Below are 17,720 nucleotides of genomic sequence, written 5' to 3'. Positions count from 1 at the left end.
GCAGAGAGGTGGGATGGTCTCAGACGCATTTTAAGGATGGAGAATCTGGGGTGCCTGAGTGGCTCAGTTGGTTAAGTATCCAACTCTTATTATTATTTTTTAATTTTAGAGAGGGTGTGGGGGAGAGGGGCAGAGGGAGAGAGAGAGAACCTCAAGCAGTCTCCAAGCTCAGCATGGAGCCCAACTTGGGGCTTGATCCCATGACCCTGGGATCATGACCTGAGTGGAAATCGAGAGTCGGACACTCTACTGACTGAGCCACCCAGGTGTCCCAAGCCTCCAACTCTTGATATCAGCTCAGGTCTTCATCTCAGAGTTATGCGTTCAAGCCCCACGTTGGGAGCCTAAAAATGGATGCTGAATCTATGCAGCTGCAGGATTAAATTGGCCTGTGGGGAATTAGCCTGGTAACCTATATCTGAGTTGATTTATGAGGGGCTTTGAATGTGAAGCAGAGAGATACAGACTTTGTCTATAGGCAAGGATAAACTGCAGAAGATTTTTGTGTGCAGAACGGTAACATAATTCAATCACTGTCTTAAGCAAGGGCTAAAACAGTTGAAACACACATGATTAGGTACCAAAAGGATACCTTTTTGAGAAGGGAGGTTTTAATTACATAATTCATTAACAGGGGAAAAGGGGCTCTTACTTCCCAGGGCCAGTCATGACCCTCTTCCGATTTTATAAACAGATTCAAAAACAAAACACAAAAAAACTTAAGTCTCCAGACTTCCATCTCTGGGAAAACAGAAGTAAATACTGACACAGGCTTGCTTTGTTTTCCCAAGAGAGCTCTCCTAGACGATTTCTCTCATTATCTAGGGGGAAAAAAATTAACTTGTTTTTCCCTTTAGAGTACAGCTAAGCTGAAGGGAAAACTGATGTATCGCCTTAGATTCTCCAGCTTTGGTTTGGCTGCAGTATTAGTCTCTGAGCCAGGTGTTCACAGCAACAAGAAGGGAGCTTACTTAGAAGAAGTAGGAGACGCGGGTGCTCTGCAAAAGGGCTGATTTTAAAAAGAAAGAAAGAAGGCGGCTGGGGCGGGGCTCTGTCCATCTTTTTGGGATAATTACGTAGGAAAAGTAATTGAGGTGGAAGCCGTGCCCTCGCCTCTAGTCAGGACCTCTGAACCTGAAAGCGCCAGAGCAACATGCCCAAGGATGGACAGGGGTTTCCTACTCTCCCGCCCGCATCACTCGGCGTTTAATTCCGCCAGGCTCCCAGAGGGACGATTTTAGCTACAGTCTAGCGCGCAGTGCAGCCAATAAGAAGCCAGGAATCTCCACCCGTCTCGGATTTCAACCAATCGGCGTCCAGAACTTTAGCTTGCTAGCGGCGTCCCTGTTGTCCGAGAAAGGAGGCAAGCCCCCTTAGAGTTGCCAGCAACGGACATGGCCGCGGCCCCTGGAGGAGGGGACGTGAAGTGAGGAGGGGGCTGGGAGGGAAGAGGACGCGAGCAAGGAAGACAGCCCCCTGGGCCCCGGTAAGTACGAGAAGGCCAGTGGCCCGAAGCAAGGGGAGCAGGGAAGCAAGGGGGCGTGGGGCTCGGCCTTCGACGTCCTCTGGATTCTTGGCCAAGGAGAGAGGAGTCTGGGGTCTGCACCCAGGAAATGGCCTCGGGGGATCTCTTCGAAGGGGGAGTCAAGGGACGGGCTCTTGCCTCCAGCCCCTGGCCATTTCCTTTCCCCAGGTGCTCACACTTGTCCTTGGTCCTGGCTTGGCCCCTTGGGGGTCCCGCGTCAGATCGAAGCCTCCTGCCAACAAAGAACCCTGCCCCAGGTTTGTGGTGGCTGGGCCCTGGCGCAGGGGGGCTTCCAGCGCCGAAGCCCAGTGTATTTACAGGCCTCTGGGGGCCCACACCCCCAGCCCCAGTTCAGACCGTTGTCCCCGCTGCGCGCGCTCTCTGCTGCCGCCCGGGCCCTCGTGCTGACCGCGTCCCGTGTCCAGGTGGATGGAACCGGATGGGGCTAAACCCTGAGCGGCGACGGTGCAGTTTGAGCATGCCCTGCCTTTTTTTTTTTTTTTTTTTCTTTTCTTTTCTTTTCTTTCCGTCTTTCCAGAAACGTTTAAAGACTCCTTAGAAGCAACTATAGGAACACAGTACTTGCCATCCTGCAAACCGACTGCTGTGCTGTGCCCTCCTTCCCCTGCCGCACACCCCAGAAGTCCAGTCTCACAGTCCCTCGCGTGCCACGGCGTGAGCCCCTGCCGGGTGCCCGGTGCCAGATGCCAGGGAAACCTTGCCCTTTCATTGGTGTGGAACCACAGGCTGCACTTTGGCGTGTTCGTTGATTTTGGTCACGTGCTGCTACATCCCACCCTCTCTTCCGAGTTTTTGTGTGGCTCTAGGGAAAAAAAAAAAAAAAAAAAAAAAAAAAGGAGGCAGCCTTGCACTGAAATCTGTTTCCCTTCAGGCATGTAATTTTAGCTTTGGAGATGTTAGTTTTCTCATGCTTTGTTCACACACTCAGCTTCAGTGACATCCTTCAGTTATTCCCCGGGCACCCTTCGACGACGGAAGTGGGGAAGGAGGAGCTGTAATGTTTTTATTTTACAAATGTGGAGAGTAACTTTTGGGAGGGGCAAAGGGGCGGGGCCGGGGTCACCTGGAGCCAGGACTGGAACTCTGAGGTCCAGATGCTTCAGTTCTTTATCCACTACACCAGTTGTTTCCTAGGTGAGAGTGAGAAATCAAGTTCCTTAACTTCTCTGAGCTTCTTGCAGGGTGATGGAGGGCCTTAAACGAGAGAGTATACGGAGGATCTCTATCGATAGGTGTATATGGCATAGGTACCAGCGCTTACTAGGTTAATACACGTTTGCATTTGTTATTTGTAAGTAACCAACAGGTAGTTCACTGGCGGATTTCTTGCATTAATATTTACTGTGGTCTTTCTATATGGGGCCAAATGATTTCAGCGATTCTCAGTTGAGAGAGCAGGAAGGGATGGAGGCAAAGCATCGTAACCTCTTCCTCCATTTTGGCGGAACTGTTGTGTTATTGTAGTGTTACTGACAGGGATATGTCTCCTATAAGAAGAACAGTGTAGAGGCAGAAAGAGGTTGGGAACCACTGCAGAAGAAATACTACTGTGGTATGTCTCTGTGGTAATCTTGGCAAAAGAAGGGCTGATCTTCGTATTCCAACAGGTGGTTTTAATTTTTTTTTTTTTTTTAAGCAATGGCACAGATAAGGCACATCATCTGAAGAGTCAAATAAAAATGGTCCATGGGATAAAAAAGTTTGAAAATCACTCTAAAGATCAGAACACATCAGAATGTAGCCTATTATGAACCCTGGAACAGGGGCAGCGTGTTCAAATAAAATCCACAAATTATCTGCAAGTCTTATATTGGCTGCCCTGTTAGCTTTAACATCCTTGCTCACTGGTTCTTTTTGTTAGAACTTCAAATAGAGAAACTGGTGGATACCACGGAGCCGCTTCCTTGACCGGGGAGGTGAAGTACAAACCATCCCCTTGATAATCAGCCTCCAAACAATTGAGAGTTAACTGCCCTTGAACTCCCCCCCACCCCCACCCCTACCCTGCCCCTTGTTTGTGGTGACCCGACATCAGAAGATTAGACCGGGAGAACCAGGGCTGGGCGGTGAGATGGAAGAAAACAGAAAGCCCTTCACAATTCTATTTTGAGAAGTTGCTAGGGAGTGCCAGCTCCAAGTGTTGAGAATCAGCCTTTTGGAAAGCTTAACTCCTGCTGAACTAATGAGAAGTGAAGGTCACAGTACTTTGGTTCTGTCCCACTGCCCTTTCCCTAATGTTGGGCTTGGGAAACGGTGTCTATGAGGAGGGGGAAGGGGGCTAATGTAAATACTACCTAAACCCAAGGCTTTACTGAACCTTACCTGGTGAGTTGAGTCTGAGCTCTTACAATAGTGAGTTGGAAAGACACAAAACCTCTAAACCCATTCCTGGTGTTCCAAGTGAGAAAGTCCCAGGTCACGGTTGGCACTTCTCCACTGGTAAATGTGTGTCAGTATTTTTTATCTTGTTACTGTGTCAGTGTCGTTTCCTTGAGACTGTCTTTCTTTAGCTAAAAGCTAGGTTCCTTTAAAAATATTGTTTGAACCCTGGTTTCCAAGCCTGGATTTGTTTGTAGTAGCACAGGTGAGCTAAAGGGTAGGTCAAAGCTGTAACAGGAATGTTTTTCTTCCGGAACTGACCCGCCAGCCAGAATGTGTGGTTTGGTGATCAGGGGTTTGTATAATAATAAGCTTCGCCTGTGGCTGCTGAGACAGTAGTAAACAGTATTGGTCACATGGTGTGGCAAGTAGGGTAAGGGCCAGATTTAAACCGGCCTGATGCCTGCCTCAAGCTCGGCACATTTCACGCTGATTGCTTTGGGTTTCCCTAGCTCCAAAGACCAAAGTGGTGGGGGAGTCAGGGGTGCCCAAGGGAAGGAGACCCTTCCAGGGCTTACAGCAGCCTTTGGGAAACCAGACATCTCAGTGTAATTATATGAACCCAGTTGTTTTTTCTTTTTAAATGTTTATTTATTTTTGAGAGAGTGAGCAAGAGAGTGGGGGAGGGGCAGAGAAGGAGGATCCAAAGTGGGCTGTGCACTGACAGTAGAGAGCCCAGAGAGCCTGATGCAGGGCTTGGACTCGTGAATCTTGAGATCGTGACTTGAGCCGAAGGCCGACACTTAACTGACTGAGCCACCCAGGTGCCCCTGAACCCAGTTTTATTAATTTCAGGATCCTTTTGAAAAAGACATTCATAATAGCAATATTCCTTAGTAGGGAGGTGAACAGAAAACTATTGGGAAGTACTTGGAAAAGATATATACTGGAGAGAAAATCAAAGATGTGTTTAAAAGAGCATAAATATCCCTGAAGTTGACATGGAACTCAAAAGGGGGAGTATTGCTTAGTAACATAAGCCAGATCCAATAGCAAAATCAGAATCAGAAGTTGGTGGGGGTTTTTTTATTGTGATAAAATCGATCATTTTATTTTTTATTTTTTTTAATGTTTATTTTTGAGAGACAGTGCACGTGCACATGTGCACACACATGCATGATTGGGGGAGAGGCAGACAGGGAGAGAGAGAATCCCAAGCAGGCTCTGTGCTGATATGGGACTTGAACCTGAGGCAAAATCAAGAGTTGGATGCTTGGGGCGCCTGGGTGGCTCACTCAGGTGTCTGACTTCAGCTCAGGTTATGATCTCGTGGTCCATGAGTTTGAGCCCCACATCGGGCTCTGTGCTGACAGCTTTGACCCTGGATCCTGCCTCAAATTCTGCGTCTCCCTCTCTCTCTGCCCCTCCCCTGCTTGTGCTCTGTCTCTGTCTCTTTCTCAAAAATAAATAAACATTAAAAAAATTTTTTTTTAAAAAAAGGAAAGAAATCTAAACCAAAGTCACAAAGATTTTCTTTTATGTACTTTTAGAAATTTTATATTTTTACATTTAGGTGTAGGATCCATTTTTACTTAATTTTTGTATATAGTGCAAGCTGTATTTCCAAGTCCCTTTTTTTTTTATCTCAATGTTCAATTTTTCCAGTATAGTCTGTTGAAAAGACTTTTCTCCACTGAATTGCCTTTGCAGGCTTCTCAAAAATCAATTGACCAAATATATCTGGATCTATTTCTGGATTCTCTATTGCCAGGCCAATACCACACTGCCTTGATTGCTGTGGCTTTACAAACCTTGAAGTTGGATGGTGAAAGCCTTCCAAACTTTGTTCTTTTGCGGTAGTCTAATGTGAATGTCTCTTATTACAAGTAAAACTGAGCATCTTTTCATATGTAGAAGCTGCTGGATTTCTTGATCTCTCAGGGTTAGAAGACATTATAAAAGGTTATTCCTTTCTTATTTGCTCCCTGATGTATTTATTATCTCCATAATTTCCCAGCCTCTGCTTGGATCTTTCCGGTGCTGGGGAGCTCGTTGCCTTTCAGGGCAGCCTGTTCCATTTTTTTATACAGTTCTAATTATGTAAAAGATATCGCTCATGTTGAGTCCCAGTCTGTCCCCCCTGGAGTAAGTCTGGCCCTCCATTCATGTGGCAGCCATTGTGCCCTTCTAGACGGCTCTTACCAAGTGTGCTTTGGCCAAGTGGCTAATCCTTTCCAGCATTTCTCATATCAGAATTTCCTCAACCTTTCTGCTGCTGTCAGAAAGCTCCCCACTTTTGTCAGTGTGCGTGATGGACAAATGAACAAAATATTCCAGGTGTGCTCTGATAGGTACAAAAATCAGACTTACCTCTCTGTTTTTGGGGGATGTGGCATGTTAATTAATTAACATGTCTGTTAATGCAGCCTAACTGTGAATGAGCTTGGGGTGGCCGTGTCACCTGTATTGAAATTGCACTTAATTAAGCCACTTAGAGTAGTTTTACACAATAGTTTTTGATGTTTAGTTATTTTTGAGAGAGAGAGGGGGCGGGGGTGGGGGAGGGAGGACAGAGGATCCGAATCAGGCTCCAAGCTGTGAGCACAGAGCCTGATGCAGGGCTCGAACTCATGAACTGTGAGATCATGACCTGAGCTGAAATCAGTAGCCAGCCGCTTAATCAACTGAGCCACCCACGCGCCCCTATACAATAGTTTTTGAACCTAAGCGTAGGACATAATATCGAATCTATTACAGTTAAATTGAATCTGTTAGGTGCAGCCTGTTGAGATCTTCTTGGATCTTGACTTTTATCTTGTTTCCAGATTTATGCTATCTGAGATTAGCACACCATCTGTTTTCTCACCCAAGTCATTGATAAAAATATTGATTAGGATGCCACCAAGGAGAGAACCCTGAGGCTTGTTATTAAAAAACCTCCTTCCAGCTGAACGTCAATCCATCAGTTAGTACCCTTTGGGCACAGCTATTCAGCTGAATACAAGTCCCCCGCATTGTGTTTTCTGGGTGTTGGGTATGGCTAGAGTATAAGCAGAGCTAATGAAGATTGTATTGGAAGGGATTAGAAGGACAGCCAACTCCTCAGCTCGCCCTCCACCTGAACCTTGGGCATCCACTTAGCTCTTTTTGATGCTGGATCTGAACTTGGCACCAGGAAGCATCCGTCCCTTTGTTTCCATGGCTACTATGCTGCCTTTGTCTAGATACTCGTCATGGCAAACCAAAATTACTGTAATTTCCGTCTACCTCTTCTGCCTGTAATTTCTTTCCCTTCCCCCTCTGATCCGTTCTCTACCCTCTTAAAATACTGGGACCTGCTCAGAAACCTTCAGCGACTCCCCAGGGTCACTTTGTTTTGGCCTTCAAGCACCTATGCATTTCAGCTCCTGATTCCCCTCTCTATGTGGCCTTTCATTTCTTCTCTCTTACTTAGGTCTTCTGCTCTAATCGAACAGATCAGATCACCATCTTTCAAAAAGGCTCTGTCCATTTCTTCCTTGGTGGCTTTGTTGAGACTCCTTGTTCTCCCTCTTCTCACCCTTAAGCTTTCCTGAGTGCACCACTTGGGTCTTGGCTTCTTCCAGGAAGGGATCCCTGGCCCCACCAGCCCCCATTTGCAATTCTCATTTGGTATTTCAATGCCAGTGTGAATATTTAGTTATGTTTTCTCACAATATTCAAAACCTGGCTATAGTATAAATCCCTGTATGGAAGGGACCATATCTTATACTTTTGTCAAAGCAGGACCATTCCGTACGCTTAGTAAATATATACAGTTATTATGTGCAGTAGGCATTTAATAAATGTTCACGTCCCTCATCAACCCTTCTCTTTTATATCCACCATATCTTGCGTGTGCTAGGCATTTTAGAGCTTGGTAGAGCTGATTAGTTGGATCTCAGATCCCACCTTACTTTTTAGAAATGAACTCTACTGACGCAATATTTCCACAAGATAGGATGCACCTATTTAAGTATGTAGTTCAAAGAGTTTTGACAAAACTATACACCCTCGTCACTGCCACCCACAGTCAAGATATTGAACAAAAGACCCCTGTGCCCTTTGCAGTCTTTCCCTCCCCATGACCCTAGGCAACCCCTTCCCTGCTTATTGTCACCATAGATTAATTTCACCTGTTCTCAATTTTATATAATGGGATCATATGCTATGTGCTCTTTTGTGCTTCTTTCACTCAGCAAATGTTTTTGAGATTCAGCCACATTGTTGTATGTGTCAGTCACTCCTCTGTTTGGTCACTCCTTCTGGGCAGAATTCCATTGTATGGATATACCACAGTTCATTCACATGTGAACAGACATTTGGGTTGTTTCCAGTTTTGGGCTATTTTGAATAAAGATGCTATGAACATTTGTATACAGTTCTTTTTGAAGAAGTATGTTTTCATTACTAGGATATATAGTGAATGTATACTTAACTTTCTTAGAAACTGCCAAAATGTTTTCCAGAGTGATTGTACCATGTTACATTCCCATCAACAATTTATGGGTTCATATCCTCACCAACACTAAATATTGTCAGTCTTTTTCATTTTAGGCATTCCAATAGGGTATGTATGGGTATTAATATTGATAAACATGAATATATTAATATAAATTTTAACATTTAATTATTTAAACATTAAATGTTAATATTGAGTCTTCCAATCTATGAACATGGTATATCTCTCCATTTATTTAGGTCTTGAATTTCTCTCAATAGTGTATAGGCCATATATAATAATTTTTAATGTTTATTTATTTACTTTTGAGAGAGAGAGAGAGAGAGAGAGAGAGAGAGAGAGAACAAGCAGGGGAGGGGCAGAGAGAGAGGGAGACAGAATCTGAAGGAGGCTTCAGGCTCCAAGCTGTCAACACAGAGTCCGATGTGGGGCTCAAATCCACAAACTGTGAGATCATGACCTGAGCCGAAGTTGGATGCTTAATTGACTGAGCCAACCAGGGGCCCCTTACATATATATTTTAAAAAGTCATCCCTAAGTATTTTGTGGGGGTTTTTTTTGGTGCTATTGTAAGTGATATTGAAAGTGTCCTATTTTTCTATATTTCATTATAGCACGTACAAATTTAATTTATATTTGTATTTTGTATTTTGACCTGTATCTTGTAACCTTGCACACTCATCTGTTCTATTCCTTAGAATTTTTTCATATATTATCTAGCCTTCTGCAAATAAAGACAGTTTCACATATTTCTTTACAATCTTTATGCCTTTCATTTCTTTTCCTTTTTTTTTTTTTTTTAAGTAAGCTCTAGGCCCAGTGTGGGGCTTGAACTCATGACTCCGAGATCAAGAGTCGTACGCTCTACTGACTGAGCCAGCCAGGCACCCCTGTTCTCCTTACTTCTGAGTCTTTATTCTTCACCTAGGTGGCACTTTGTTCATATTTCTTATTTCTTGGTGATAGTAATGGCAAGTATTTATTAACACCTACCATATGCTAAATACTGTACTAGACCCTTTGCGTATAATATTTTATGTAATTCTTGTTCCTTCTTTGTGAAATAGGCATCATTCTATGAACAAGGACCCTGAGGCTCAGAGAGACAAGTAATTGGCCAAGGTGATTTGGCAGTTGATACATGTTGGAGCCAGGATTTGAACCAGGGGTATTTGGCTTTGAAGCCTGTGCTTTCTTTCACATTGGACGAGGGGTAGAACTGGCCCTTTAAGGATCTAGCTGCTGGTTTCAGATCAGGCAGTTGAGGACCATTCTTTCCCAGAATCCCATGTATGGAGTGATGGGAAAACAGAGACTCTTAGAAAAATGTCCTGCTCCTGGCTGCCCTCTCTGAACACTGTGGTTCCAGCTGGCCGCAAAGTTATTTCACTCTCGTCGTGTTGGCAGAAGGAGTTAAGCACAATCCCCATCTGGCTTCTGGTGCCTTGTTTTGTGTGGCAGCTACCTCATCCAGCCCCTGCTGGGATGGGGCGTATGGGGAGCTTGCTCTGTACGCTGTACTCGTAAACATGGCCTGGGCTGCGTGAGTCAGAGCGGCCTTGGGGAGACGTGGATTCAGCCGCTCAGGATCCCATTTCAGTTGGCTGCCAAGGACCAAATGTCACTGCACTGCGAGGCCACTTCCAGTGTCACTGTCTGTCTCTGACCCTCTGGGGCTGGCTCACTCGGCTCTGAAAGCCTCGGCTGCAAAGGCAGGCGTAGGGAGAGGTGTGGAAGCACAGACGCGTGAGGTCAGCCCTGGTGCTGCCATGAGAGGAATCACACGGGGTCCTAGAGTGGAGTGGGTGACTGCAGAGCCTAGGCCTCCTGGCTGGGGTCCCCTGGACACCGCTTTTTTTTTTGTTTCTAGACAGCTCTTTTATGGATCATTTCTCCCAGGCTTCTGACCAGCTCCTCTTAACAAGGCTTTGCTACAGGCCCCAGAAAGAACTGCCCTAGTCAGCAGGTTGGTGCTTACTCCACAAGGAGTCACTGGGCACCGAACCAGATTACTCAGTGGCACCCTACCCAAACACTCCCTGGTCTGAAACCTTTACAAGTGTGCCGGCTGCCAGGATGGATGGGTGACAGTCAGGGGTTGTGTGGGGAGGTAGGGCTAGCCTTCATTTTCCAGATTGTCGTCGAGATCGGATCACCCGTCCTGGTAGGTGTGTGCCCGGGTGCCCGTTGAGCGCTGCCCTATCAGCAAAGCACACGAGAGGTTCGGCTACGTGACACGTGGGCACGTGTGTGTGGACACGTGTGTGGGCATGTATGTGCGGGCATACATGTACGTGGGGGGGGGTGTGTTTGTGGGCATGTGGGGGGGTTCCGGTTACCTTAATGCTCACTTTTATTTATTTATTTGTTAAAAAAAAATTTTTTTTTTTTTAAATCTTAAGTAGGTTCCATGCCCAATGTGGGGCTTGAACTCACGACCCTGATATCAGCAGTTGCATGCTCTACTGACTGAGCCAGCCAGGCGCCCCCTAACTTTTATTTATTTTTAAAATGAATGAATGAATGAATGAATTTCCCTGATCTTTTTTTTTTTTTTTTTAAGTGTTTATTTATTTAAGTAATCTCTACACCCAACGCGCGGCTCGAATTCAAAACTGAGCCAGCTGGGTATCCCTCATCTTTACTTTCTAAAAAGCTGAGAAATCAACGTTTTTCCTGCTTGCCGGAAGTCTGTGAGTTAGAGTACATGCGGAGCAAAACATAGTGTGCCTCCGAAAATGAGGGCTCACAGAGGGGAAACTTCACCCCTCCGGCGTGGCCTGGGCAGGACCGGCCGGGCTCTGGTGCCCAGGGGTCAAGTCTTTCCCACGTAGTGCTCTGTTGTATAGACGACACCGTCGTGTTTCTCAGTAGCTGCTTGTTCAACAACCTGGACTCATGGGATCTCTTCCGTCTTTCTCCCCAGATGCCATGACTGTGACGGAGTCACTGGGCCTTGTACATGCTGGGGAGGAGCCTTCCTTTTGGGGGTGATCACATTCATCTGGGCATGCCTGCAGTACTCTGGGCCCATGGATCTGAAGGAGAAGCACGTGGTAGGCCATGCTCGGTTCCCTTATGGGTATTGTCTGTGTGCCTCTGTTGGACTCTCCCTACTTGTGTTTGCCTGGGGGGTCCTCACTGGGGGAGGCTTTAAGCCAAAAGTGACAGGGGGTGTGTGGCTCTGAGGACTGGGGTACGGGATGGTGACCCCCCCTGAGAGGGTGCTGTCGCCGGGCTGGGAAGCGCTCCGGGAGCCGGGAGCACAGGACAAGGGGTCGACCAGTTAGCGCAGCGGCATGGGAGCAGGTTTCTGATTTGGGTTGGCGCCAAGCCAGTCTTCCACTTCTTGCCCAGGGGTGTGTAATTTCGTTGGTTTGCTCTTTGTAGGGCTCTGCCCCAACCTGCTGAGCCATGTTGAGTACTGTTGGGCACCCTCTCTGTGGTTAGAGAAGAGCTCCCCAGTCAGACTCCAAACACAGCTGCGTAACCAGCTGGAGGTGAGAGCCAGGAGGCCCAGGCATCTGCGAGGTCGGCCCCCCCCTTCCTCCTCATTGCCTGACGCAGGTACACCTCCCAGCCTCCAGGTACACTGCCTTCTCCTGGCATCGGTCTGCCGTCGATCAGAGTATCCCTCTCCCGTGACGGAGACCACCCCGGCAGAGGGCCTTCCGTCTCTTGCCTGGACTTCTGCCACAGCTTCCCACGGGTCCCTCTGTCTCTGATCTCCTTCCTCCACTTGCTGTCAGACGAAGGTATCCAGAATGCAGAGATGGCCTTTTGTCCCCTCTGCTTAAAAGTCACCAGTGGGTCCACACCACCTGCTGAAACCTTGGGTGTGGTGGGCAGAGCCCTCCGTAATCCACTGCTGCCTGTTGGCCCAGTGTCCCTAGCCTCCCCCGCCGTGGTCTTTAGCACTAGTAATTCTGAATGCTTCAGAGTTTGGGCACACCGTCCACGTTTAGGCTCCTATTTTTTTTTTTTTTTCCTGACAAACTCCTGCTATTCTTTCTTCAAGAGCCATCACCTTCTCCTGATAAGTCCTCCCTCCCCTCCAGAGGACCCTCTTTCCAGCAGTCATAGTCCCTCCGCCACTGTGCCCACCACACGGTATCGAAACAACCTGTCAGTCCCACTTGATCCCAGTGTCCCTGGCTCCTAGCATAGAGCCTGGCATGCAGCAAAGGCTTAGGAAATATTTATCAGCTTGAACTTATGGATAGTGATCTTCCTGCCAGAGAGATCTTGGAAGGTCTGGAGAGGGAGCTGTGGGTCTGCACGCTGGGTCCCTGGTGGAGCCTGGCTGACTGCTGGCTCGTTCAGCTCCAGGCTTCACATGCCTCTGGGCCAGCTGTGGAAGAGCTTGTAGGCCTGAACTTGAAGCAGGTATGTTCAGCGTCCTGTTCACAGATGCCTCTGGCTGCTCTCCAGGGGTCCATCCTAGTAGGATTGGCACAGAGGGAAAGCTACTAGCCTGGCCTCAAGGGTGCTGTATATAGCTGTAAGAGCTGTGCACTGTTCAATTCCAGGGAGCACCCCCTTGAAGCTTTGATATTGTGTGATATGGTGGCCTGCCTGGGTGAGGCTGAGTGTCTCAAAACAGAGGACGGTGTTGTCCTCTGGTTCCAGCGTGTTGCTGAAACACCAGGTTTCTAGTGAGTTGGGGAAACAAAGTTCTGTGATCCAGCCAGCGGGCTGGCTTCTCTCTCGAGCCTGAGTAAGAACACTTGAGAGCCCAAGATGGTTAGGTCTCAGGGGTCATTTTTCCTAGAGAATTTTTCTTTATTCTCGTCTTTGTCCTTCTGGAGAGATGAGTCCTGTCCTAGAAACATCATCAGCTGCATTCATGGAACCCTTCCTTTGGGTTGGTGGAGCTCTAGGCCGTGGGGAGGTAGCCCCTGGCTTGGAGACGCTTACAGTCCAGCTGAGGAACTGACAGTACAAGCAGTTAAGAAATAGAACTGGACACGGTTTCTACCGGAGGAGGCGGTTTCTACCGGAGGAGGCCTACCGGAGGAGGCGCCTCCTCGTGAGTTGTATACATGGGCTTGTAAAGATCACCCCGGGTGGCCTCCAAGAGTCAGGGCTTCTCAGAGGCATGGGAACAAAGAGAGCTGGATGGCAGAGGTTGATGGAAAGGGCCCGTCGTCCCCTGGCTGTAGCCCAGGATCAGCTTGGCTGTTGCCGGTTGATTTTTTTTCTCCCCCCGCTCCCCTTCATGACCTACTGGTCCTCATTGTCCCCGTCAGAACCTTATCTCCTCGGTTCCGGGTCCGCTGTGGAGGAGGTGCTGTGGCAGTGAGCGCCTGGGCTTCTGTTTCTTGGGTGCAGCGATCCCTTTTCACTTGCTGAGGCTGGCAGTGTGGGAAGGGGCAGGGTGGGAGAGGGCCTCATTGGGGTCCCGCTGAGCCGCTGGCTTAGACCCTATGAGCTGTTCTTTCCAGGGCCCAGCGCACAGCAGGGAGAGTGCTTGCTTAGTTGTGGTGCCCACAGAGCAGGGCCCTGGCAGAAAGCAGAAAGGGAAAGTGTCTCCTGGGAGCAGGGGACAGGGGGATGCCAGCCTCTTCCTGGCGGTTTGCTAAGGCTACGGCCCACTGCACTGCTGCCTCCTCCACCCCCTGGCCTGCACCTCACGGAGACTTCCCGCCCTTAACCTCTGGACTGCCTGGCCCCTCCTTTTCTGCTCCTGTTCAGATCTGGATTTGGCAGAGGAGGGGGGGGCGGGGAGGGGGCTGCGCTGGGTCGGGGGAGGAGAGAGGCGGACTTGAACTCAGCCGAGGCTCTCTCTTCCCCTCCCTGCAGCTGGAGATGGTGTTGTTGGTGTTGTTGGTGTTGTCTAGGAAACAGGGCCCTGGAGAAAAGTGTTCAGGCTCTCTAGTTATTGGACCTGTTGGGCTGCTTCGTCTCCCTTGGGGTTTTACAGCCCCTTCCTAAAGGTGGCCTGGACGCAGGCCGAGAAATTTGCGGTCCACTCCCAAGGCCTTTTGAGGGTCTGCGCTGAGAGCTGCCCGTGTGTCAAATTCAGGGGTCCCAGTGCTCATGGAGCCCCAGATCACTGGCTGGGAGATGAGGGCCCATGTCCGCAGGGGTCTCCTATCCCAGAAGCTCTTTGGCAGGTATGTCTAAATGTGACTGCGTGATTATCAGCTGCTGGCCCATCTCTGCTGTTGGGGTTCCTCGCCCCAACCTGGTGGGAAGGTGTTGGGTCTTAGGTATTGGAATCCTCAGAAGCCCTTCCTGTCTGCTGGCTCCTCCCCCTTCAGCTGGATTCTCGCACTGGATTCTTCCGCCTGATTCCGGGCCCCGTGCTCTGCCTCTTAGAAGCCACGGCTCCAGGCTTCTCAATGGCCTGTCCTTCCCCTCCACACGGATGTGCTGCTATTAATAACTGGCAAGTCCCCCCTCCCCTCCTTCCTGCAGCTAGAACTGTGGGAAGAGCTGTTGCTGGCGTGGCTCCATTCGGGGAGTCTCTGAGCGTTTCGGGGGAGCTCTCATGGATGGCGGGCGCCCACCTTGCCCAGTGAGTTGGGGGCCAAGGAGAGGTGGTCCGGGGGGAGAGTCCAGGTACCCCCGGGGGCCACGGTTGCCCCCAGGTTCCAGCAGCCACCTCCTGCACAGCCTCTCCTCCCCATGCATGCACAGCCCCTTGGCCGTGGGTGCCCCTGCACTCACCCCTCGGTGGCCTCTGATGAATGGACCAAGCTCCTGGGCATCTGGCAGAGCATCTACAAACTTTCTCCTCTCAGCCCGGCTCCTCCCTCCCCCCTGCTCGCCTCTCCCTCCCTCCCACGGCTGCTGTTGCAGCACTGCCTCCTCCTCCCTCCCTAAATCTGCAGCGTGACTGGAAATAGGCTGAATTAATCAGCAGGCTGAAGCTCCACTCTGCACGGATCCGGATCCGCTGCGGCTCGGGCTCCTAGCTCCCCAGCCCTCGCCTCTCTTTCTCTCTCCTCTCACCTTCTCCCTCTCCCCCTTCCTGTCTCTTCTCCTCTCTGCTTGAGGGTGGTGGTGGAAGTTCTGTAGTTGACTTCTGTGGCTCAGACTCTCCCCCATGCTCTTTAAGCAGACAGAGCTATGGATGCCCCATCGGGGCAAATGCACCAAAGTGAGTATATGCCAACTTGGTTTTATATTTCTGTTACAAACGCCTTGTTCTCTGCTTTGGGTGCACGGCTTTGACTTAGCAATTTGCTTCAGTCTTGAAGATGGGTGCCGAACCGCAGGCAGCTCAGATTATGAGGTAGCTGGGACTGAGGAAGGAGGCTGAGAATGGGAGCCACAATGCCCGTGTGTCCAGGGAGCTGCCAGCCAGGCTTCCGAGGCACCCAGAGTAGGACTGGAGCTGAGTGTCCCAGTGGGGCATCCTATCGAGTTATGCTGGGACCTGGGTCTCCATGCACAGGTGACGGGAAGCCCTGGGCCTGGAAGCCACCCCTCCTTGGGGCCAGCAAGGGGGCTTTTTTTTTTTTTTTTTTCCCTCGGATCACATGGGTCATTGAGGTAGGAGCAACCAGGGCCAGGCTGATTTCTTCCTCAGTCTGGGTGGTCGCAGGAGGAAGAAGATGGGTTGATGGGTCGAAGTGCCAAGGTCAGCATGCGCCTGGAAGAGGAAGAAGCTGGGGGCTTTGCTTTGCCTGGCTGAAGACAAGGCTGATTTGTGTCTGGCCATGCTCAGAAGAGATTTATCGTGGCTACTAAAAAGGACCAGCTTCAGTGATTTAGGCGCTATGTGGGTCCCCTCCCCACCTGCACAGGCTAAGAAAGCTGTGACCTGGGGACTTGGTTCAAGGGCCAGCCAGTTCTAATTAGTGGCTATCTGCTGTTGTCAAGGCTAAGGGTCCCCGTCTATGTTTGTAACCTATCTACCTGAGCCTCTGGGACCTGGTTTCTGCTCCCCAAATAGGTGGAGTGGGAAGGAAAAGAGCAGCTGTGTGGACCTGTGAGGAGTCCTGAAAGGACAAGGGCTGGGGGCCAGGGACTTGTGGCTCCGGGCCACCTGGGAAACCTGACCGAGGTGGTGCGGGAGAGCTCAGGGGTGTTAGTTCTGGAAAGGCTTGTTAGACTGACCCAGATGCTCTGCGTCAGGCCCTGCAGATCTGGTCCTGTTCAGTAGCGGGTTTTTTTTACAGTTCTGATTTGATGGATAGAGTCCTCTCCCCACCCTTCCGCTCCTTTAAAGCCCCATGCCCTCCCCGTGTCCCCCCTTTGATGACGGAGCAGGCAGGAGAAGTCCAGCTCATGAGGGGCATTTGTGGCCAGCATCCCCTGAGCCTGGGTTTCGTAGGGGCTCAAGCTACTCTGTTGGGTCCCCTTGAGTCTGACATTTAAAATGGCGGGATGGGGTTGCTTCTACCTGTAAAGCATCAGTATGAGTGGGGAGGCAGGAGCCTGCCTCTGGTGTAGAGATCTCGACCAGCCATCCTGCCTCACCCTGGGAACGTCTTGGGAGGTGTCTGGCGGTGGGGCGGAGTGGCAGATTTTGAGCATCTGGAAGCAGGAAGAATCTCTTACTCCCTGTGGGTACTTAAGGCTGGGGCAGCTTTCTTGGCCCTGTGGACAAGAAAAGCAGACCTTCGGGTGGCGTGTGTACGAGTCAGGTCCTTCTTTCTCAAACCAACCATATGCATCCGTGTACAGGGTCCCCCCCTGGCGCCCAGCCTCACTCGTGTATTGAGAAAGGCCGGCGGGGCCAGCTCGCGCGTGGCCCTTTCTTAATTTCCCTTGAAGATGCCCAAGTTCCGCCAGGTTCCTCGGCTTTGGCTCTCACGTTGCAGCAGGGAAGGTGCCGTGAGAGAAAACTGATTTTACCTGCAACCGGGACTCTCCTGCTGGAGACAGGGTGAGGTGTTGCTGTTCCGTGTCAGCGAGGGGGCCATGGCATTTAGATGAGCGTGGCTGGGGCCAGGCAGAGGAGGCTGGCCCAGAAGGCTGTGTCCTCGCCCCAGGGCCTACCTGTACGGGCAGGCACTTTCTTCGGGAAGCATGTAATTACAGAATGGCTACTTTTCCTCTGCTGTGCTGTCTTTAATCGCCAGTCTGGAGCTGGTGTTCCTGGCCAGACACAACATGCGTGGGCAGACACACACAGTCCGTTCCGCAGGCCTCTGCTGGCCCTGACCCAGGAGCACTTTGCCCTCTGGCCCATACCTCCCACACCTGGAGACGCCTGGAGAACAGCAGTGTGCAGGTCCCAGGAAGCCGGGTGCAGAGAGAAAGGGAATCAGTTTCTGGGTTGTGGAAGGGGAAGCCCTGGGTTTGGGGGCACCTGGCATGAGGCAGCGGATGTCAGGACAGCCACAGGGCAAGCAGAGGGGAACTGCGGGTGTCCAAAGTCTAAAAGCCTGGCTGGAGGAGGGGCGCCACCCTGGTTCCCTG

At 50.0% G+C, this 17,720-nt stretch overlaps 1 protein-coding gene across 12 annotated transcripts in view; it reads left to right on the top strand.

Moving 5' to 3' along the window:
- Positions 1–1,337: 1,337 nt before the first annotated feature.
- TMEM94 (transmembrane protein 94) overlaps positions 1,338–17,720 on the top strand; it is a 33,613-nt gene continuing 17,230 nt past the window's right edge. For 2 of the 12 annotated variants that reach the window (XM_053893436.1, XM_053893435.1), the window contains exons 1-3: positions 1,338–1,486; positions 11,272–11,401; positions 11,736–11,845. In XM_053893436.1, the coding sequence (XP_053749411.1) occupies positions 11,308–11,401; positions 11,736–11,845 (204 nt within the window). In that variant the 5' untranslated portion in view covers positions 1,338–1,486; positions 11,272–11,307. Of the gene's footprint in view, positions 1,487–1,693; positions 1,783–11,271; positions 11,402–11,735; positions 11,846–14,823; positions 14,866–15,181; positions 15,451–17,720 lie in introns of those variants that run through there. The other 10 variants (XM_053893433.1, XM_019466233.2, XM_053893442.1 and 7 more) reach the window with 8 other exon arrangements.

This window comes from Panthera pardus, unplaced genomic scaffold (assembly GCF_024362965.1).
Source record: "Panthera pardus isolate Hobbes unplaced genomic scaffold, ASM2436296v1 HiC_scaffold_3, whole genome shotgun sequence".
Taxonomy (NCBI): Eukaryota; Metazoa; Chordata; class Mammalia; order Carnivora; family Felidae; genus Panthera; species Panthera pardus.
The sequence above is the reverse complement of the archived record's forward strand: the minus strand, read 5'-3'. Positions and strand labels throughout refer to the sequence as shown.